A 23,808-nucleotide genomic window follows, 5' to 3' on the forward strand; every position below is an offset into this window, starting at 1 on the left:
TCAGTGATCAATCATCCCCCACATTCGTTCAGCAGCTTCTTCACGAGAAGCTTGGCTAGCTTTGAAGCAGACGTTTGCAGGCAAGAATGAGACTCGCATCTCTTTCTTAAAGAGAGAGCTAGAGACATTGAAAATGGATGAAGGTGATTCTATTCAGGATCACTTGAACAAAATTCAAGACTTGCGAGAGCAACTCATGAATGTTGATGAGTACTATTCAGATGCACAGATAATATCTACCACTTTGAACTCATTACCTCCTTCGTACTTCGCTTTTCGTACGGCCTTAAACCTCACCATAAGGATTGTCGCACAACCAATCACTTTTCTTCAGTTAGTCAGTTTGCTTCTAGAGGAGGAGCAAACACGGAGAAATAGTGGTGTGGATGCTATAGCCTCTGAGCAAGCTTTTATGGCCAGATAGAAAGGCAAAGACAGCCAAGTGAAGAATGCTCCGCAGAGTTCTGGGACTTCTAGTACATCACAGGCAAACAAAAAACAAGAGGACACGCAAGCCAAAAAGGGCAAATGCCATTATTGCAAGAAGCCAAGCCACTACATCACTGAGTGCAGAAAGCGCATTGCCAAAGAGAAGAAAAAGGAGTCAGGAATGTCTGTTTCTAATGCTCCTTCCATTGCTACTGAGTCTGCATTCTTTGTTGCAGACAGGGACTATTGTTTTTACACATGCAGTTATGACACCTCTTGGGTAGATCGAGCATTCAGCTCTACTGAGGATGCAGGCACTTGGTTTTTTGACAGTGGTGCTTCTAGGCATATTACATCTCGCAGAGATTTATTTGCATCTGTTCATGCAACTCCAGTTGGCAAGTCTACACAGTATGCCAACAATGCATCATACCTTGTTAGAGGTATTAGGGAGATTATGCTCACAGCCATTGATGGCTCTATTCTCCGCCTACAGGATGCTTTATTTGTGCCACACATAAAGAAGAATTTGCTCTCTATCTCTTCTTTGGCACGTTGTGGATTGCAGGTCACATTTGATGATAACCGATGCATGGTGAGAGACAAAGAGCACATGACTTTGGTCTTGACAGGCACTTTATGTCATGGGTTATACAAGTTGGATGCTCTTTCAGTTAATCAGTCAGCGTATTTGACATCCACTCTTACTCCTGCTATGATACAGGCAAAGTTATGGCATCCTATGATGGGGCATGTAAACTTTGGCAACTTGATGCTCTTACAGCGTACGCAGATGCTAGATGGATTACCTCTATTGGAGAGACCTCCTGAGCACTTGTGCGAAGGATGTATTTTGAAAAAAATGCATCATTTTTCGTTTCCCCAAGATATTGCTTTTCGAGCAACAACTAGGTTGCAGTTATTGCATTCAGATGTATGTGGGCCTATGCAGACAAAGTCATTGGGAAGATATTACTATTTTGTGACTTTTATTGATGACTTTACTCAATTTTTCTAAGTCTACTCTTTGGTCAAAAAGTCAAAAGTGTATGATGCATTCTTGGCTTTTATTACACTTGTCGAAAACCAATCTGGTTGTAAAATTAAGACTCTCCGTTCGGACCGAGGGAGGGAATACATGTCCTCTATGCTGAATTCCTTTTTGAAGCAGAAGGGCATTGTCCATCAGTACACTACTGCTTATACTCCACAGCAAAATGGAGTTGCAGAGAGAGAGAATCGATCACTCATGGAGATGGCCAAATGTATGCTGAAGGCAAAGAGCTTGCCTCACAGTTTCTAGATGGAAGCCGTCATGTGTACTTGCCATGTTTTGAACAGATGCCCCACCAAAGCTTTGAAGAAAATTACACCTTTTGAGGCTTGGAACAACCAAAAACCTTCTGTTGGACACTTTCATACCTTTGGGTGCCTTGCATATGCACATATTCCAAAGGTACTCAGGAAAAAGTTGGACAACAAGGCTATTAAATGCATTTTTATGGAATATAGCAGTGAGAGCAAAGGCTACAGACTCTATGGTCCTGTTTCGAAAAAGGTGTTTGTCAGCAGGAATGTACTATTTGATGAAAAATCAAAATTGTCCCTGGCTGGTTTAGACACATATCAAGCTGCCCGTGATGTATTTGAAGGCCTGTTGCCCATTATATTTGGTGATTCAGCTAGAGTTTCAACAAGTGAACTCGAAGTTCAGCTAGCTACTCCTTTGGAAAATGCAGAAAATCAGCCATTGGCTGATCTGAATATTTAGCAGAGTGCTGAAACTGAAATTCAGCAAGAGCTTATGCACAGTCAGGAGGCAAGACAAATGCCTAGATGGTATTTACAGACTATGAAAGATAGTTATTTGGATGCACCCATAGCTGTTCGTACTAGAAGGCAAGCTCGTATGCATGATACTCCACACACCATGGAGTTTGTTATGGCAGCAAGCACCCTTGATGAAGAAGAGCCTGAATGTTTTGAGGATGAACAACAGAGTGTGCATTGGACGGCAGCAATGAAAGCTGAATTGGATTCTATCACTAAGAATCAAACATGGGATTTGGCGTCTTTGCCATTTGGGAAGAAAGCCATTGGAACAAAATAGGTCTACAAGCTGAAACGGAATGCAGATGGATCCATTGACAAATACAAGGCAAGGCTTGTAGCTAAAGGATATGCACAGAAAAAAGGCATTGACTATGAGGAGACACTTGTTCCTACTTCCCGTATGACGACCATCAGGTCTATGGTTGCTTTGGCTGCTCATTATGGATGGACTGTGCATCAGTTGGATATTAAAACTACATTTTTACATGGAGAACTTCATGAGGAAGTATATGTACAGCAGCCCATTGGTTTTGCAATTGAGGGCTTGGAACACTTAGTCTGCAAGCTTTTTTTGGTTTTGCAATTGAGGGCTTGGAACACTTAGTCTGCAAGCTGAAAAAAGCTTTGTCTGGTTTGAAACAAGCTCCTAGGGCTTGGTATGCAAAGATAGATGCTTTCTTGCTTAGCCAAGGGTTTATAAACAGCTCATCTGAGTCTACCCTTTACGTATGTAAAGAGGGGGGATCCATGCTGATCATTTGTCTTTATGTTGATGATCTCTTGCTTACAGGGACACATGCTGATCAGATTTCAGCATTTAAACAAAATTTGCAGCAAACTTTGGACATGTCACACTTGGGATCTTTGCATTATTACTTGGGCATTCGGTTCATACATGATGCTAGAGGTATTGGGTTATCACAGTCAAGATACATTGGTAAGCTTCTTGAGAAGTTTGGCTTACAAGATTGCAAGCCAGTTTGTACACCAATGGAACCTGGACTTAAACTATCATTACATGATGACAGTGATTTGTTTGATATACACACATATGCTCTAGCAATTGGATGTCTTATTTACTTATACAACACTAGGCCAGACATATAGTTTGCAGCTTCAGCCCTGAGCACATATATGCATCAGCCACGCATGTCACATTGGCAAGCTGTCAAGCGTGTCTTCCGTTACTTGCAAGGTACTAGATCTCTTAGATTGCTTTATGCCAAGGGGGGACCACTGCAGTTACATGCTTACAGTGATTCTAATTGGGCTGGTGATTATGATTCACGTCACTCCAGTAGTGGCAATTGTTTCTTTCTTGGCTCGTCTTCCATATCTTGGCTTAGCAAGAAACAGTCCACTGTTGCCACATTGTCATGTGAAGCTGAATACAAGCAGCTTCCACTACCACAGTTGAATGCGTATGGATTAGACGCTTGCTTGTTGATCTGGATGTATCTATTACGGAGCCTACTCCTTTGTTCACTGACAGTCAAAGTACCATTGCGATGGCACGGAACCCACTGTTTCATGCATGCACGAAACACATTGAGATACATTATCACTTTGTCAGAGAGAGGCTACATGCAGGTGATATCAGCCTTGTCTATTGTCCTACCACCAGTAATGTGGCAGACATCTTCACCAAAGCTCTTCCTCCTGAAAATTTTGAAGCATTTCGACATGCTTTAAATTTGATCTCCTTTGGTGGCGGATGATCCTTGTACTCTTGTTCACTCTTTACTCCAAGGGGGTTTTTTGGGTATTTCACTCACGCCTCACCTACGCCTACGCTCACATAGGAGTGTCAGTGATCAGTAGGACACTAGGGCACTTTTTACTCTCGGTAGGAGAGGTTTTTTCCCCCCAGACTTATGGTATTATTTCATATGTGCTTATAACACACACTTACAGGCACTTACAATGTTCGGATGTGAACACCCCCCTACAACCCTAAGGTTTAAGGGTTGTACTTTGAGTTTACACTCTTTTCAGTCAATTGCATTGGGTGTCGTGCTTCAAACTCTATTGTCTACTAGTTTTCTGTGCTCAGCTTCGATCCTGTCCTCCCTCACAAATGCTGCCCGTATCAATGGCTGTGGAACCTCTCGCTCTTGGGCATCCAGAGGAGCATAAATGGGAGCAATGTGAGGTTGCAGTGGCTCTGCATGGGCTGGCGGCCTGAGGTCCCTGATCACTCTCCACCATCTCGACTCTAGGCCCTCGTGCCTTTGCCTCTCATCAGCACGCTATCTTCGCTGACGTTGTCTCCTCCTCTGTCTAGCCTTGCGCCGTCTCTGGCGCTCTGCATCACTCCTCTAACGCGTCTCACGTCTACCATCTCCCTCATCCATGGAGGTCTGGCGTCGGCATGTCTTGGGGCATTCAGCTACAAGATGTCCAATCATCCTACAAGCAAAGCATTGACCAAGAGGCCTATATAAGAGACTGGCTGGATAAAAAAGTCCCCTGTGAATGGAGAGAATTCTAATATTCTAGGGAAGGCATTGCAAAGACTCTATGGGTGTTATCACTTGGACCGATGGGTATCTATGTGGGCCTTCTAAGATTGCATCAGCAAAGGTCCTATCCCTCTGTATGACGTGGCCGAATGCACTGCCAATCTCAGAAAGGTATGGCATAAAATACTCGTCAAGGCCAGGAAAAGAGATGGTGATGGCAGTGCCATCTCCAAGCAATGAATAGTCCAGGTCCTCGATCCATCTGTCAAAGTATGCTACTGAGGTCCTGACATCAAGCGGGCTAGTAACAAGCGCTACCTCCATCTACTCGAGCGAGCTGAACTAGAGTCTGAAGCATCCCTTTCCAAGGGGCACCACTCGCGTGATCCTAGCTGAGGTGCCGGTAAGAGCAGACTGGATGGAGTCCTTAAGACTGTGGATAGGCGGACGATCTCCAACCCATCTGCAAGCCAAGGATGATGCTTCTAGGACTGTCACTCTCTCCCTGAGTGCCAACTCCGTGTTCGAAGCAAAGCAGACCGGTGGGAAGGCATCGGCCGAGTATATGCGGGGGGCTACACTAGAACCCCTTGGGGATGGTGGAGGACCCCGCCTGCAATCTCGTGCGATAAGCTAGCTCCATGTGTCGGTGGTGCAAGTGCTTTCTGGCCTGTTGGCACAGGGTATAGCCGTCAATCTGCCTGTTGGGGTTGTGCGAGGAAAGGCGAGATGGATGTTGCTTGTTCAAGGAATCTTACAAAGGCTGCAAGGGTGGATGAGGAGGCTGAGAAAGTGTCCATGGCTGCAAAGCAAGGAGAGAGTGCAGGCAAAGCAGGTTGAGGCGTGATAGGCAAGGCGATTGCTGTGAGCCAGGGAAACGGCTGTGGTGGGATAGAGGAGGCGGAAAGTGAGGTGGCAATAGGAACAAGGAGTTGGCGGCAGTGGCAATCGGCCAGCAGGGCGATAGAGGGACGGCAGGGTTGACGAGGTAGGGTTGACGGCAAGGTTCAAGAGCCGACAGGCCGTGAAAGAACTTGCAGGTGACGCGTCGGTTCTTCCCAAGGTCAATGCAAGGTTGGCGGCCGTCGGCATTCTCGCTACATCAAATCCTCACTTTAAGCTTAACATTCCTTGATCAAAAGGAGTGTTAAGGTAGCTTAAAGGCTGAAAATTAATATTTAATTATGAAAAATGCTGACAAAACCATTTGAAAAGACTGCCACTTGTCAAAAATGCCCATGCAAGACCGAAAAACGTCTTTAGAGGCTGGGGGGAGGCATTTTTATAAATCTAGCCTGCAAGAGAGAGGGAGGGGAGACTATTGGTCTGATTTGCAACTATCGGAGGATCTTTTGAGGCTGCCAAGAGCAGGAGATGAGCAATCCACAGTAGGAGACAGCATCTACAACCTGTTGAGATAGGGCAACAACAGTAAATGACTGATTTTCTTCAATTCTTTGCATCTACAAGCTGTTGTGGCAAGGTAACAGCTGCATTTGACTGATTTTCAATCATTCTTCGTGACAAAACTCTGAATTTTCTCCCTCTACAACTCTCTCTCATCTCCCAGCCATTTCACAACCTTGCTCCGAAGATCTCAGTATTTGAATCCTTGGAGGCTGAGAAATTTCAGATTTCTCTGCTGTAAACCCTAATTTACATAAAAAATTAGGGTTTAGCAACAGCCTCGAGAAGCATGCCAAAAATTGAAAGCTCCAAGACTTGGATTCAACAAGGCTAAAGCTGTTTTTAGCCTACTCAAGTGGAGGGACCATTGAATAATTGAATTTGGGATATTTTCCATCTCCATCAAAGAGGGTGAAGGCCAATTGATTGCCCGAATCAAGGGGCAAATCAAATTAAAGACTTGCTAGTGATTTTGAACAGCAAGGGATGTTGAAATACTAAAAGGGATTGGGAGAATCCCATTGTAAATCAACTTCTTCTTCAATAAAGCTAAAGAAATACCGAAAGGGGCACCAATTTTGGGACCAATCAGGTGTGCATTGTCCAAGATCAGTAGGTAAATTTGTATTTTCAGATTTGCATTAACTATTTGCTGCTGTGATTAAGTTGTAATCAAGGATTTGCCACCCATCCACGGAAGGAAGGCTACTTACACAGTCCCTGCTGGGAAGCGTGTTACATTTGCAAACAACAGCAGTTATGATGTATGTGGCATTGGGACAATCACTATTACTGCTACAGATGGTTGTGATTTCATGCTTCTAGATGTCTTGTTTGTACCTGGCATTACAAAAAACTTGTTGTCTATCTCTATTTTTAATAAGCATAGCTTTCAGGTCATCTTTCAGGATGACAAATGCATTGTTAGAGACAAAGAGATGAATTATACACTTAGGATGTTCGGCACCCTACATAAGGGTCTATTTTTATTGGATATATATGATAAACAGTCTCATGATGTTTTAGCAATCACTACTCTTTCGCTCGCTATGTAAAATACGGAGCTATGGCATGCCCGCTATGGACACATGAGCTTTGGGAGTTTGATGACCCTTCAGAGGTGTCATATAGTAGATGCATTGCCTCCAGTGGAGACTCCACCTCCTCATGCATGTCAGGAATGTATTTTGGGTAAGATGCATAGGTTTGCCTTCAAAGAGGATGGTGCAGTGCGTGCTATCCGAAAAATGCAGCTTATTCACTTTGATGTTTGTGGTCCCATGAGGACACGTACACTTGGAGGTCATCAATACTTTGTTACATTTATTGATGACTACTCTCGGTATACATGGGTGTATGGATTGAAGGCAAAATCCGATGTATTCATGCATTTTAAACATCTTGTTGCAAAGCTTGAAGCTAAAACTGACTTAAAAGTGCAAACACTTCGCACAAATAGACGGAGGGAGTACATGTCTCGTGCTTTTGAGACATATTTGCTTGATCATGGCATTATGCATCAAGCCACTATTAGAATGACTCCTCAACAAAATGGCGTTGCTGAAAGGAAAAATCAGACTCTTATGGAGATGACTCGTTGTATGCTAAAAAGCAAGGGGCTACCTCATAAATTTTGGCTAGAAGGCCTTCAGTGTGCAAATCATGTGTTGAATCGTACACCCACTAAGGCACTGAAGACGATCACACCATTCAAAGCTTGGCATGGCAAGAAACCCAAAGTAGACTACTTTCGGGTATTTGGTTGCATAGCCTATGCACATGTTCCAAAAGAGCTTCATGGGAAACTTGATGACAAGGCTGTAAAATGCATATTTATTGGCTACAGTTCAGAGTGCAAGGGCTATCGCTTGTATGACCCACGCATGAAGAAAGTCTTTGTCAATAGGGATGTCCTATTTGTTGAAAATGCTGCATTTTCACATGATCAGTTTCAAATGCCAACCACCCATGACATTAGTGATGTCTTTTGAGGGTCTTTTGCCACTTACTTTGGAGTATGTGCCTATTGTAAATGGCAGGACAGACTTAATGCAGCAAGTTTTTGCTGCACCATATGCTCCCGAACAGCAAGGTATCAATGATGGTTTGCCACATGTAGTGGAAGAAGTAGTACAGCATGAAAGAGCTGCTGTAAATGCAGCCAAAACAATCCAAAGATGGCTGTCATAGACTCTCCAAGAGAGTAAAATGGATGCTCCTATACCTCAACGCACTAGAAGGGCTGCCAGAAATGCAACAAATGATGCGAGAGGGGCACATTTGATTGATTTTACGGAAGTAAATGATTGCGATGAGCATATGTAAAGCACGGTTGGTAGCAAAAGGCTATGCACAGAAGAAGGGCATAGATTATGAAAAAACTTTTGCTTCTACATCCCGCATGAGTACGGTGAGATGTGTGATTGCCATGGCTGCAAATTATGGCTAGAAAGTACATCAATTGGACACTAAGACATCATTCTTGAATAGGGATTTGCGTGAGGATGTTTATGTGTCACAACCTCCAAGGTTTGTGATTAAAGGGAAAGAGCACATGGTATGCAAGCTACATAAAGCTCTTTATGGTCTCAAATAGGCTCCTCATGCATGGTACTCCAAAATCAATGCTTATTTGGCTAGCAAAGGGTTCAAAAATAGTCTAATTCTCCCACTCTATACATTAAGAATGAGGGAGGGACTTGCTGATTATCATTCTTTATGTAAATGACATACTGCTCATCGGACCTACAGAAGAAAAAATTGCAGATTTTAAGGCTGAATTAAAACATGCATTTGCTATGTCAGATATGGACTGCCTACACTATTATTTGGGAATTCAATTCACCCAAAATCAGCATGGTATCATCATGTCACAGTCACAATATGTAGATAAGCTGTTGCGTAGGTTTAGTATGCAAGATTGCAAGCCTATGTGCACTCCTATGGAGCCAGGCTTAAAGCTGTCTATGCATGATGGTGAAGAGATGTCTGATGTTACAATTTACGGCTAGGTTGTTGGCTGTCTTATTTATCTTTGCAACGCACGCCCTAACATTCAGTATGAAGTATCTTAGGTGAGAAGGTATATGCATAGCCCATGAACCATACATTGGCAAGCTGTTAAGCGGATCTTCAAATATTTGCAAGGTAGTCAATCACATGGGTTATTATTTTCTAGGGGGAAGACTTGCACTTACAAGCTTATATTGATTCAGATTGGGCTGGTGATGCAGACACTAGGCAGTCTACCAGTGGACACTGTTTCTTTCTAGGCCGTTCATGCATTTCATGGCTAAGCAAGAAACAGCCTACAGTGGCTATCTCGTCTTGTGAGGCTGAGTACAGGGCAGCCTTCACAGCAACAGTGAAATGTGTATGGTTGCACAGATTGTTGGCTGATCTACATTTACCATTGGAGGGTCCTACACCCATTCTTTCTGACAGTTAGACTGCTATTGCAGTAGCACAAAATCCTGTGTTTCATACTCGCACGAAACACATAGAGGAGCATTACCGTTATGTCAAAGAGAGATGCTATGCAAGAGAGATCAGCTTGATGTATGTACCCACACAGAAAAATGTTGCAGACATTTTCACCAAGGCACTACCACGCGAGAAGTTTGAGGCTTTTCGAAAGTCCTTAAACTTGTTACTCTTTGGTGATTGATCATCCTTGTACTTCATCACATTGGCACTGCAGCGGGGTGTTAGAATTTGCCGATTCTATGGGCAGCGCCCAATGTAATTTATGTGGTGTGGACACTTATTAAAGTGTCAATGTAAGGTGTGTACACCTAGTGTCTTAGAAACTTAAAGTAGTGACACTAGGCTCTAGAGTAAAATAAACCTAACTCTAGTTAGTTGGTTGAAGGCTAGTTAGGTCAACCCTTGACCTAAACATAAGTTGTACTTTCATTCTAGCAAGTACACTTCTCTTTTTGCTTCAGCTCACTCTCTTGCTGTTATTGTCTCTCCTCTCTCTCTCTCCATAGCTGGCTGCCATTTTCCAATAAGGCTCTAGTGGCTACTGGACATGTGACACGCGGCCAGCCCAAATCATACATAAGACTTTCTTGGGGCAGGTAAAGGCTATGACTGTTGAGCTTTCAACTGCAAACTAGTCAAAAGCGATACACAAGCTTACAGCACTAAGCACAAACAGGTCAGCAGTACTAAGTAGTGCAGGATCAAAAACAATGAAGTAAATATCATACTTGCTCACCGCAATAATCGAGTGATCAACCCTGCCAAACTCACAAAGCATGCTCAATAAACCTCAGGAAATCAGAAATGGTATGATTCATATCATGCACCCAACAAAAGACCTTCTACAGAAAAAGCCCATTGAATTTATGCATCCAACAGTACAAGAAGAGAGTTTTAATCACCTCAGATACTGCAGTTAACAAGCTGTGCACTTTATTGAATGATGGATATCGATCTTCCAATCTCCTTAAATCCTGATAAATAGAATTGACCCAGTCCTTATCATGAATAGGACTTGACCATATTGGACCTCCCATTTCAAAGCGTTTGCCACACTCCTGGCATTCAGGGGACACTACCGGTCCAGTTCCAGGATAATAGTGTGTAGAGTTGTTCTGGAATGAACAGGATACCCCAAGGCAAAACAATCAAGGGAAGAAAGTTAGCTTAAAGATTCGTATGGCATTGCAAGCTTCAACCTGAGTGTTACAGGACTTCTACTACTGTCTACCTTTTGAGCAATGCGTCCCACAGGCTGTAGAAAGAAAGAATCACAGCCAACGCATTGATAGACATATGACAGTTTGCTTGGAGTCAATTTTACAGCTAGAGGAGATCTGCAAAATGTAGTTTGAATAAACTAGGGCAAATACTTGCAACAGTGGAACATTGCAGACTATACACATATACAGAATACTTACGTGTATATTTGGACAAAAACACGTACATAAAAGTCAATTGAAACAGATAAAACAGGTACAATATGCCGCTTATATCGGTTTGCATGGCTCTGCAAGAAAGAAATAAGCACATAAATGCGTTCTTCAGACAATAACCAGTTTGAGTAACTGACCAAAGAAAACCAAAAATGATATAGCTGAGAATTGAAGCTTAGTATATACCAAGCCCATCAAAAGAAAACAATATAGCTGGTGCTGTAAATTCTGATAAATGAACTTAAACATTTTAGGTACACCCAGACATCAGAAGAAGCAATAACAGGATTTCCCTGAATATGTCTCCTATATGTCCTGAAAATTTGCATTGAATCATGAACGTACAGAAGGAAAGAAGAATAAATCAACACCTAACATTTCATCCACAGAAGCACAGAAAAATAAATCAACACCTATAACACAATGGTAAATAATTATGACACAGCCAATAAATTCACAACCAACTTATCAAACTATCCATCAGTTTTCCATCATAGAGAATTAATCTCAAGAATGTCACTGTACCCAAAAAGTTGATAATTGTTTAGTAGAAACATGCATGGACCCAATTGATAACTTTAGAATTTACCAATTGAGTATCTCAATGCATAAAAGGTTATTTGCTGTGAAGAAGGCTCCAATAACAGAGTTTTGTTTAAGAATCATATATGCTACTTGCTTTATGTAAGTGCACTGATAGCTATATGGCAAAAACCCACCTCTTCTTTAATCAAACCTTTTTCTCCAAAAACCCACATGGTTTAATGCTAGAATTTTATCATATCATAGTCACAACCGATGAGGGACATGGACAATTATAATGGTAGGGACATGATGGGGGAGGGCCAAAGGCAAGGGATGGGAACCAAGGGATGGGGACAGAATTCAAAATACTGAGAATGTGAATCATTACATCGTCAAAAATGTGCGCGCGCATGTGTGTGTGTGTGTGTGTGTGTGTGTGTGTGTGTGTGTGTGTGTGTGTGTGTGTGAGAGAGAGAGAGAGAGAGAGACCAAAGTGCATTAGCATGCAAGCCATAAAAACATTAACTTAGGGCTGACAAAATGAGCTACCATTTTGATCATAAAAACGATTAATCAAGTAGAGGGAGTCAATACGTCAAACACAACTAAATATAGACAACACAAACAAGAACGCAAAAGATAGCAACAAGAATGTAATGAATGAATGAATGATAATGAATGGATGAATGGATGAATGGAGAGAGTGTGATACAAATGCAGCTCAAGGCGTGGAGACAGAGAAACAAGGAACGCCCATTCCAGCACTTAGGAACGGATTAACGCATTCCAGGAGATCTAAGCCCAAGAAACGCTGGCGGAACATTCCAGCCCGTTCCCTATCCCGTTCCTACCCCTCTCCCTTGCCTGGTCATTCCCTATTTGGAACGGCCGTTCCAATGGCGGGGCTTTTTTTTTTTAATGTCAATCCTGTCATGTCCTACCTCGCGCCAATTGGCCCGACTCCCACCTCTCTCGCCTGCCTAACCCGCCTCTCTTGACTGACTGCCTGCCCGACTGCCAGGCCCGCCTCCCGACTCTCGCCTGCCTCTCCTGCCTGCCTATTATTTCACGAATTATGTCTCTAATTTCACGAATTATGGTTGATATGATATCTCTCTAGATTCTAAGACTTAAGTGTTGATTCTCTCTCTCTCTCTCTCTCTCTCTCTCTCTCTCTCTCTCTCTCTCTCTCTCTCTCTCTCTCTCTCTCTCTCTCTCTCTCTCTCCATATGCTAGATATGCCAATTAAAGCCAAAGACAAAGGAGCATTATATTTGCCGCTGCCCAGCGTATTATGAGGTCCGTGGCCGTTTCCACTGTCTCTTTAGAGACAGATTCGAACCACTATCCAAAGTCATGGATTTTACCAATCAACGATGCCTTGGCCTCTTTCTCCTTGAGATACGACGGCTTCATGACATGCACCTCAGGAGTACACCGCTCAGCTTAGCCGATCCAGACGTCCTAGGCCTCGGCACAAACACCGACGACACCTTCATAGGCGAATACAAGGGATTATTGCTCAGGCTAGAGCTAGGTCCTCCCTACCCACATGAGATTGTACCATTTGGAGCTCATTGTTACTAGATAGAGCTCTATGTTTTACACATAGCTATAGTTAGTTTCCTTTCTTATTTTGCTTTGTGCTACATACATATTTTGCCCAGACAGTTGTACCATCATACACATGATTGTAACTCATGGTCGCATAGGTCATTTTCCTTTTGTAGACGTTAATATATCATTTCATCTCTCTCTCTCTATATATGCCGTTCCCTCCATTCCCATTCCCTAACTTTGGGCGTTCCCCCCGTTCCAGGGGGGTCCCGTTCCCATTCCCCGTTCCTGGTAACTATGCGCGGAGATCATCAAAAGCTAGCATCTCTTGGGGGAGTTGACTAAGAGAGAGTGCCAGAGAGTCCCCCTCTAAGAACGAAGCTTGAGTGCAGCTATACCACCAATCATGAGGTAGAAGCACTGGACTGGAGCGAATAGTGATTCTGATGAAGAGGGCTGCAGACAGTGGGGGAACAAGCTAGATGTTAAGATGCAGCAATCTTTGGAACTAGAGCAAAATGCAGAAGTCTACAGCCTGGTGAAAGCCTTTGGATCAATGTGGATGATGTCTGCCGCAGTCTAGAGCAACCAAAGCTCAAAATGTAGATGCAGCAGCTAATAAAAACAAAAATGCATCTGGCAACAAGAGCTAGGGCTGATGATGACATCAGCAAGAGTCGATGTCACAGCTGGCTGTGAAACACAACAGGCTGAATCCTTCTAGAGGCTGGAGACAACAATAGAAGGCTACCAAATAGGATGGCAGCAGCCAAAACAGGAATGGCACATGGCTGACAGCTGGGGTGCACTTCTGAATGAATCTCTAGTAGTTGGGCAGCACCTGGAGCAGCTGGCAACGGTCAACCACTTCTTTTTGACAATGATAGGTTGTGGCGGGCAGAGTGGCAGCAGCTGGCAGATAATAATGATGATGATGGAGAGGTGGAATGGCTGGGCACAAGAATGATCAGTGGTATGCACACTAAGTCCCTTTTGGATAACATGTGAAGCCAAAAGAATGTCTAGAGTGTAGCACAACTATCTAGAGTGTCGTAAAAATGGTAAATATGTGTTCTTGGGGCTGTTTTAATGAGCCCAAAGCTTCTATAAAATTCAATAATTTAGAGAAAGTTTTGGTTGCTCAACATCATGCCAAAGTGCTTCTGAACACTCATATCCATACCGCCACTAGGAGAGTGGTTTAAAAGGATGGCCAAAAGAGCAAGCCACGATCCTCCGTCTTCCTAGCCTTGAGGAACATAACTCATCCCTAAGCAGAGTACAGTGAAGGGGCAGAAAATAAATCTTAAGGGATGATCTCACTCCTATTCAGCCAAAATATTTAAAAGGTCACGTGCCTGAAATTAGTGAAAACGGTAAAAATGCGGTGTTTCAGGGTGTTTCCAGTAACTATGATTGACAATCAAGGAGTGGGTTCGGATGCAATCATAATTGGACAACACTAGATGCAGGGATCTTTGAGGAGACCTTCAAAGGGAGGGGCATAGTATCCCGTATAGAGACTCATTTGTGTCAAGAGGGCACATTACCAATGGTCGCAGAATACAAGTGGGAGTAATCTTTCAGTCCTTGCTCACGTACAGCTTGCAGTATTAGAGTATCTAGAGGGGTGGCTATGCTTTTTAGAGAGAGGCTTACGTCTTGCATCTAAGACTTAAATAATAGTACGGCAAGTGAGGAGGCTCATTTCGTGTGGATCAAGATCAAGACAAGAGAAACTAAAGATATGTACGTGGCTATCTGCAACTTTGTATCTAAGACTTAAGTAGTACAGCAAGTGAGGAGGCTCATTTCGTGTGGATCAAGATCAAGACAAGAGAATCTAAAGATATTACATGGCTATCTGCTACTTTGCAACATCCACCTCCAGACTTTGCACTCAGGAGCAGTTACCATATCTTGTTATGTCTGAATATATCTTGGAGTTCTCAGATATGCAAGATGAAATATTCGCAAGGGAATTTCGTGCTTGTATCAATAGCGGCCAGACACATTTCTTTGACACATTAGAGCACAATGCTTGTGAGCTGGAGGTGGAGAGTTGGGATGTTTAAATGGTCTCAGTGTTGTAAGCATCTCCTTGTGATGGTTAGAGCACACCATCTGGTCTTTTTAAATGACCTCTCTAGAAGAACAGGTCTAGAGTTTTTACATGTAGAGGCTACGGCTGCATGGCTGGCTGGAATGACAGCATGAGTAGCAGGAGGCAGTTGCCAAGCAGCAAACAGCTGCACTTTGATGTAAAAGCAACATGGACAGTCTGGAGCAGTTGGTCATGTGGCAGCACTATCATTGAGCATCAGGGACCTATGTGCTGATGTAGAAGCTCACATGCAAAGCTAAAAGAGAACATATGGCACTGAAGATCAATAAAGATGTGACTCCCTCTAAGTAGAGTTGGGCAGATGTATGACTGTCTCACTAGATATTTGTCTACTTAAAGTTAATCTGGCTTGTTTTTAAAGTTAATCTGACTAGAGTGTAGCTTTTATATGAATTCTGCCATCAAAGTCTATAGTGTATGCCCAAATTCCATCTTGTCATGTCCCAGGGAAAAAAAAGGGTTCTCCTGATGTCCAAATGACTACATTTTGGCAATTCTTACACTTGCATGGACACCTGTTGAGGCCTGTACCAAATCAGTACACAACAAAGAGTATCCACGCTTATACATGTGAACCTATTATCTTGTGAATGATTACCTTCCCCTCTTTTTATTTCCTTGCATATGGCTAGACAAATTGAGGTACAAGAACAAACATCATAGTGAATTTCAGAAGTGCAAACAAAAATATATTTCTTCTTTTGGGTCCCACAAATACCTCAATGCAAGATAGCAGGATCCTGACTGCCATCTCATGACAGTGTTTTCCTTTGAGGGAGTATGAACCATACCTATGGCATTCACAGTTATTAGATGCTGTGTTAAGTATGAAAAAAACAGCAACCATCAGCAATTATTTTACGCACTTGGTAAAGCATACTTCTCCATAGTTCCCGCATAAAACTGCCATGTCAGTTGCTGTGCACATGAGAAGTCCACCATCTTTAACACATTGTACAGCCGAATCTAAAAATATAGAAGGTGAGCCATATGGATCCACATCCACCTATGCTTGCCCAAGCAAATCCACATCCATGAAGTAATAAAAGAAGAGCACATCAGGAAAAGGAATTAAACAAAAAACACGACTCAAGATGTTAAAAATCAAAAAAGGAAATAAGGAGAGGGAAAAAAAGGGCTTGAATCTGACCACATCAAACTGTTTCTCATGATTCATCATATAAAACCGAGCATCACCAAGTTCAGCCTGAACTTTGGACATTGCAACTTTGCCATTCAATCTGATATTACGTTTACAAGACTCCACAGCAACTGCAAAGCATAGCAGATGTCACTATCTGGGAATGTTCTGTGATTGTAATGAAAATTGTGGTGAAAGCTCTTCTCTATACCTTCATCATCATCCAATGCCACAACTGAATCCACACCCTCCACCTCTCGGGCATATCGGATTGCACGCAAACCTGAAGCTGCTAAGGCCTTGGAGCACACAAACCAAAAAGACGTTAAAGATCAAGCGAACAAAGCTCCAGCTTCCTTTTTCATTTAAACATCTGTAAATTGAAATTATTATATACGAGTTCAAAATGTTTTTGTATGGATACTGCAATACACTTTGATCAGCCAAAACTGCATCCATGGTAGTGCTTCGAACAATTGGCATTCAATCTAAAGGAATGCTCAGTTTATAAAACAGTTAAGATGACTATAATGCAGCTTCCCACTTATCAGAATGTAGCAATGCAAAGTCCAATCAAGTCTAGGGTCTTGCAGATTTTAAAGACTGAAGGCGGCTTCCCAATTTTTACACACTTGGGACTATATGGAAGCCAGCTAATTTCCTTTGAGAGTCCAAGCCTACAATGTATCGGTATGTTATTGATACACAAAGTCCTTTTCTTCAAGCCTGCCAAAAAAATCAAACCTACAACCTGGGATCAATTGACTAGATTTGCTGACAAAAAGTACATTGCAGGATTTCTGGAAAGCCAATCAATTCAAGGGTACTCCAACTAGATACACTTTTGTAATCATAAAGAACCCAATCAAAAGTTAGTCTCCTTGAGAGTAAGCAGCTTAGTATTTTCCCTTCAGCAGCTCTCAAAGTGTATAGTTTCTCTTACCAAGTGATTTAGTTTTCAGGGTGGTAAGCGTTCTTACAATCGCAACAACCCAATATGCTCTCTTGGAAAAAGAAAGTCAAGGCCCAAATTGCCTCCCTATCCAGTGAATGATAATGAATTTGAGGCGATGTATCCAGTCATACATCTTGGAGAACAAACCATCTCACATTTTAACAATAATTTTGCAAGACAAAAATCTATACATGCCATAAGAATGCCTTATACAAATCCCAACCTGACATGTCAAGGCCAAGTCTACAATTGCTAACAATCAAGCTTTGCCATTGCCCTAATCTCTAGAAGATCAGAATGTTAACAAGAGACAGCCCATCCCAAAGGATATCCGAAGTGACATATGATGACCAGCAAATGCTCAAATGACATTATGAGGGATGTGATACACAGCTGAACCAAGCAAGGAGTGTGCAAACTCGCCAAAAACTTTAGAGGGCACTCAGGATTTCTCAAATAAAACCATTAGCTTTTGCCTTCAAAAAACTATAGCAAGATGACAGTGGAAGGAGACTGAGTGCTGAGTGTAGGGTAGAGGGTTGAGAAGGTGGGAATGAGAATGCAGTGATGTGGAAGCGGATGCACGGACTGATCATGAATGCTGAACACTGGGGCCCGCGGCGGTTGGGGGGGGGGGAGTCCATTTTGGAACACTGAAGATGCATGTACAACAGTGAATCAATCAGAGCAGAAAGAGTACAGCAGGCTGTCCATGATGCAACAGCCAGAACCTCACACTCTCCAAGTACCACACAAAACTCTGATTAACTTTGAACAGCAGCAAGGTGCCTGTAAATAGGCTGGAGGCAGGGGCTCAAAATGAGCAGGTCGGCCTGCAAAAGAGGTGCCAACTGGGACAGGTGGGCCTGACTGCAACGTGGCTGCAATGTGGCAGTCAGGCCCACCTGTCTGAGTCGGGCCTGACTGCAACATGGCTGCAATGTGGCAGTCTCACCTGCTGATCAGACCAGCAGATGCTGCCTGCCTGCCTGCCTGCCTGACCTGCAACCCTGCCCACCTGCCCTGCACATGTGCTACCTGCTTGCCCACATACTTGCATTGCCCTGCCAGGCCTGGAACTTCCCATCTGCTGGTGCACACTACTGTTTTCGAGCCTTCATTTGGTGATTACAGCTGCCACCCTGATCAATCTCTGTCTCCAAGAGCTGATGACTGCTGTCGAGATGCTTCTATCTTCATCTGATCAGTCATCTTCAGTCTCAGCCCTGCATTTTTGGGATAGTGCAGCCTCACTGCTGTTTACAGCAGCTGGCCACTGTTTGGAGGCTGCCTGCTGCATTTCAAGATCCATTCAAGTACAACACACTCTCCAACTCATCTCTATCATAGTCCATTCTAAACATACGAGTTTGAGGTTTTGTATTCACTCTTGCATAATGTGTTTACTCCATTGACCATCACATTATTCATTATTCGTTCTTTAATCTTCATTATCTCTAAGTTACTCTTCACCACTATGTTCTTCTACTATCACTTTGTGTTTTGTTGCACACTTGTGTTCAACTTCGGTGCTCAAGTAATTCGTTACACCTTCCTCTTCTATCCCCGCTTCTCCTTGAGCTAGAGAAGAAATTTGCTGCCCCTATCGTGTCATGCACACACAATACGCTATCACCCACCTCCAAGCTGATCCAATAGCCCACAAAATGCATACAACAGCAGTCACCTTGTTCAAAATGGCTCCCTCTCTATCTCAGCCAGCCTCCAATGGCCTCAAGCAACCGAGCATGGCATGTTCTCTCACCTTCCAACAAGTGGCACACCTTCCAATGCAGGACTCAACCTCTAGTCTTTATTTCCAGCAATTAATCAATTGTGGAAATTAAAAATCCTGTTATACTAGCCCTTAAATTGGTCATTATCCATCCATATTGAATGTGTTGAGCCCTTTGAACTTGAAACTTGTTCTAACATTCATTAACCTTAGTCTTGGCATTAAATGTTTAAAAAAAAATTTTAAGGGTCCATTTGATATCTAAGATCAAGATGTCACTAGGCACCTACGAATACTTGTCTAGCATAACTTGAAACACCTTTTGCCGATATCTACCACTGCCCAACATGGGTTTTGGACTTTTACCATGCCTAGAATAACTTGCACTTCAACTTAATTCTGCCAAAACAAAGCAATAAAAATACACATCTCCATAACAAAGATGGCTGGCCAACTCAAGCTCTTTTTATAGGAGAAAGGGAGACTTAGTGCAAAGGGGGAAAGTGAAGTAGAACAAGATAAGTGCCCAACCACATGTCATGAGATGTGACAATTGGTGGGACACTTAGAAATATGCTAATGCCAAAGACTTACTGAAAATTTTCAACCAGTATACACAAAACATGAGACTCATGAAGAATCCAATATTGTTGCTAAATACCCATAGAATGCATTTCTCATTAGCATATCTTAATTGTTTTAGCCAAACAACCATAGCAAAGCATAAACTAAGCACAACCCATGGTTGAACTATCAATGGCATCCATAAAACATACTATTGTCCACAAAACCAATTGAGTACTATTGAAAACTAATGATCATGACTGAAAACTAGCAACCGATAATCAATCTTTGATGATCATAAACTAATGCATTGTGATGCAAATGTATAGTTTCACAACTGCATTGAAAAACATACCCATCTACATACCAACTATAGTGACTAGTCATCCTCTTCCATCCACTTAGCATCCATTAGTGGATGGTTCTGAAACTTCACAAAATACCTTCTGGAAACTTTACCTTCGACCTTTCTCTCTTTATGTGTCAAATTTCCTCAAGTACCAAAATCTCATCTAGCACCTCAACCTCTAACTGAATTTCAATAGATAGATCACCATGAAAAGGCCTCAATAAGCTCACATGAAAGGCATTGTGTATCCGCCAATGTGAAGGCAATTTCAGACTATAAGCAACATCACTAATTCTCTCCAACACTTGAAAGGGTCCATAGTATCTCATACTCAGCTTTCGATACAACCTCTATCTACCTTTTATCTTTTTCAGCCTTGCCTTTTCAAAACGCAACAACACATATTCACTCACTACAAACTACAAACCACGTCTATGGTGATCAACTACCTTCTCTTGCTTCTCTTGAAAAATCTACATATAGATTTGCCTCGAAGATCTAGTCCTTTGTGTGCAAAATAAGGGGCACTTTCTTACCACCTTCCACAATCTCAAATGGAGCTTTGCCAGTGAAACTATACATTGTATTATTGTATACAAACTCTACCAAAGGCATATACTACTCCCATTGTGACTTATACTCATATAGATAGCATCTCAAGAGATCAAGCACTATAGAATTTACCTCTTTTAACTAATCATTTGTTTGTAAATGGAAGGATGAAGAAAATTTCAACGTGATATTCATATTTTCAAACAGCCCCTTCCAAAACAAACTAGTCGTCCGAGAGTCTTGATTACTAATGATCAACTTTGGCATGCCATGATACTTAAATACATGCTACAAAAATAAGCGTGTTATATGATCAACCTTTATCTTCTTTCTCACCAGAATGAAATGGACTTTCTTACTAAACTTGCAAATAATTATCCATATTCCATCATTCCTTGTAGGTGTTCTAAGAAGTTCAAAGATAAAGTCTATAGCAATGCTCTACCAAGGTCTATCTAGAATAGGTAAGAGTTGCAATAAACCCGACATATTTTGCCTATCATACTTCACTTTTTAGCATACGAAGCATGTCCTGACAAACTACTTAATATCTTGTCTCAAAGAAGGCTAATAAAAGAAATACTCCACTACTCTTAACGGTAGCATCAATCCATCTATGTCCAGCATAAGGAGGAGCATAACTCTCAGTGAATCACTTTAGGCCTCAACTACTTTGTGACACACAATCGTCCATGCATCATCAAAAAACCATCTCTAAGTACAAAATACTCATGCCTCTAGCCATTGCAAAGCCGACCATATACATATGCAAAGTCTAAATCAACAGTATATAATCTTTCGAGGTATCCAACTCAATGTGATATACCATAGTGATAGCCGAAATCTGAGGCTTACGTGATAATGCATCAGCCACCACATTATTTTCCCCATCTATGTGCACAATCTAAAAGTGAAACATAGATAAGTTTGCCCATCTCATGTGCTTCTCAAACAACTTGGTTTGACTCATGAAATAGCACGACGTCTAATAGTCTATCTACACTATGAAATCAACTCCTAAAAGATAATGTTTCCATGTCGAAAGTGCATGAGTTACAGCAAGCGAATTCCTCTTTGTATCATAGAGAACATGACTCTCATATGCCACAACTCAATCATTCTGCATTAAAACAACCCCTATGTTGTTCCCACATGCATCACATTGAATAACAAATGATTTTTTTTGCACAGGAACTCAAGTCTTCTTTTCCTTTAACTTTTCAAATGCTGAAATTTCCACTGCTATCCACTTAAAAGGCACACCCTTCTTCTACAAAGCATGCAACGGGGATGCAATTTCAGCAAAACTGTTTACGTACTTCTTGTAATAGAAGCATAGACCCAAAAAGCTACATATCTCATATGCATTCCTCACCATGAATGTATTACCTCAACCTTTATAGGGTCCATATGAATACCATCAACCAACACAATGTGTTCTAAAAAATTGGATCTCGTAAAAAAAAATCACTCTTCTTGTCATTAATAACCAATCTATGCTCACACAACTCATAGAACACAATGTCCACATGCTTTCTATGCTCTGCCTCATTCTTTGAGTAGACAATCATGTCATCAAAAAAGGTACCCACAAACCCTCTATATAGCCTAAATATGCCATTTATCATCCGATTAATAGTGACAAAAGAGATGACTTGAAAGCTCTCTTGGGTACATCCTCCGATCTAATGCGTATCTGACAATATCCACTTTTCAAATCTATACGATTAAATATGAGTGCCCCTTGCAATCTATCCATGACATCATCGATTCGAGGGATTGAAAACCAATTCTTTATCATGATTTTATTCAAAGCACTATACTCAATGCATAAATGCCATGAACCATCCTTTTTCTACACCAAAAGCACATAAGCTAGGTTGAATCAACCCTTTTTCCAACAGCTCATTCACCTAACTCATTATCTACTCTTGTTAGGCTCACTTACCCTACAAGGTGGCTTATTAGGTGGGCTACTTCCAAGAATAAGATCCATGTCATGATCTTCTGGCCTTTTAAGCAGTAGTTGCCCCAGAAGTGACTAAGAGAAGCAATCAACATACATTTTCAAAAACAAAATATGATCCTTCCCTAACTAATGTTTTGGCCTTCTTACCCTTGTGATCTCCTTGATTTTCTAATTTTTCAGCTTGCTACCTAATGGGATAGTTCTTAGCCATGTGACTCTTATGTTCACAAACAAAACCCTTAATTTCCTACATTGTGCAACTAATTTCCTAGCCTTTCCTTGCTGTTTTGACCTTTTTTCAAGCTGATTTTCTGATCTTAACCTTTAACAATTTCTTATTCAGCTTCTTCTCACTTTATTGTAAGCATGAATCTTTCCTATACAACAATGCATCAATTGTAGCAGTTGTCTCTATGAGCTAGGACATGCTAGATACTGTGAGTTTGATGCGAAAATCTTTGATTCCCTTAGGCAGCCCACGTATATGCTTTTCCACTTGCTCATGAAGAGGAACAAGACAATAAGAAGTTTCTGGCAACAAGGCATCCCAAAACTTCTTATTATACTATTCCAAATTCTTGCATTGTGTTGCATCAAGTTTGTTCCAAGCTATCATGATGTCCACCTCAAATGTACTAGTCAATCAATTCGATACAAATGTTTGCTTGAATTGTACCCATGTTGACGGTGCTCTACCTTACATTAAAAGCATGGGCCACCGCTGCAATGCATTCCCCTTCAAGAAAGTGACTACCTTTCAAATCTTAGAGGATTCGATTAAGTTTCCCTCCAAATAGGCTACATCAAACTACTGAATATAAGTCAAGGCTTTCAGCCTATCTTGTGCACCACTGAAGGACTGAAACTTGACTTCTTTTCCACCCTCATCATAGTCTTTTGCTGACCCTTTGGGACTCAAGTTGTCATATATACTTGTTGTTGCAATAAGGGTGCATTTGTTGTATTTGCATCATGACCAATATCAAAAGAAGCATTTGCATGACCAACACTCATTTCGTAAGCCCCATAAGCATTTGGGGATGCAAACGCATTACCAAACATGCCACTTTGTGCCCTAGGCATCATACCAATGCTGCCATACATAGGGTTATGCATGCTACCAGTCATACCCGAATACATTGAGCCTTGCACACCATGCATTGGCTGCTGCATACTATAAGGAGTTGTGCCATACATTCCCGTATGTAGTCTGTCATCCACCATAGCATGGAAAATAATACCACCACCAAAGTATCATGGCTGCCTCATCATTGCATACACAC

The 23,808-nt window shown here is 41.9% G+C and overlaps 1 protein-coding gene across 1 annotated transcript in view; it reads right to left on the minus strand.

Annotated features, from left to right (window-relative positions):
- The window catches only part of LOC148036100 (tRNA (guanine(26)-N(2))-dimethyltransferase 2-like), an 80,140-nt gene that overhangs the window by 34,096 nt on the left and 22,236 nt on the right, over positions 1–23,808 (minus strand). The window contains exons 3-9 of the mRNA XM_087678082.1: positions 16,613–16,700; positions 16,411–16,532; positions 16,127–16,266; positions 15,979–16,051; positions 11,039–11,127; positions 10,849–10,954; positions 10,520–10,732 (exon numbers count right to left, since the gene is read on the minus strand). Of these exons, the coding sequence (XP_087534208.1) occupies positions 10,520–10,732; positions 10,849–10,954; positions 11,039–11,127; positions 15,979–16,051; positions 16,127–16,266; positions 16,411–16,532; positions 16,613–16,700 (831 nt within the window). The remainder of the gene's footprint in view (positions 1–10,519; positions 10,733–10,848; positions 10,955–11,038; positions 11,128–15,978; positions 16,052–16,126; positions 16,267–16,410; positions 16,533–16,612; positions 16,701–23,808) is intronic.

The sequence above is a fragment of the Lygodium microphyllum genome, chromosome 5 (genome assembly GCF_053477565.2).
Source record: "Lygodium microphyllum isolate KBCC chromosome 5, Lygodium_microphyllum_v1.1.10, whole genome shotgun sequence".
Taxonomy (NCBI): domain Eukaryota; kingdom Viridiplantae; phylum Streptophyta; class Polypodiopsida; order Schizaeales; family Lygodiaceae; genus Lygodium; species Lygodium microphyllum.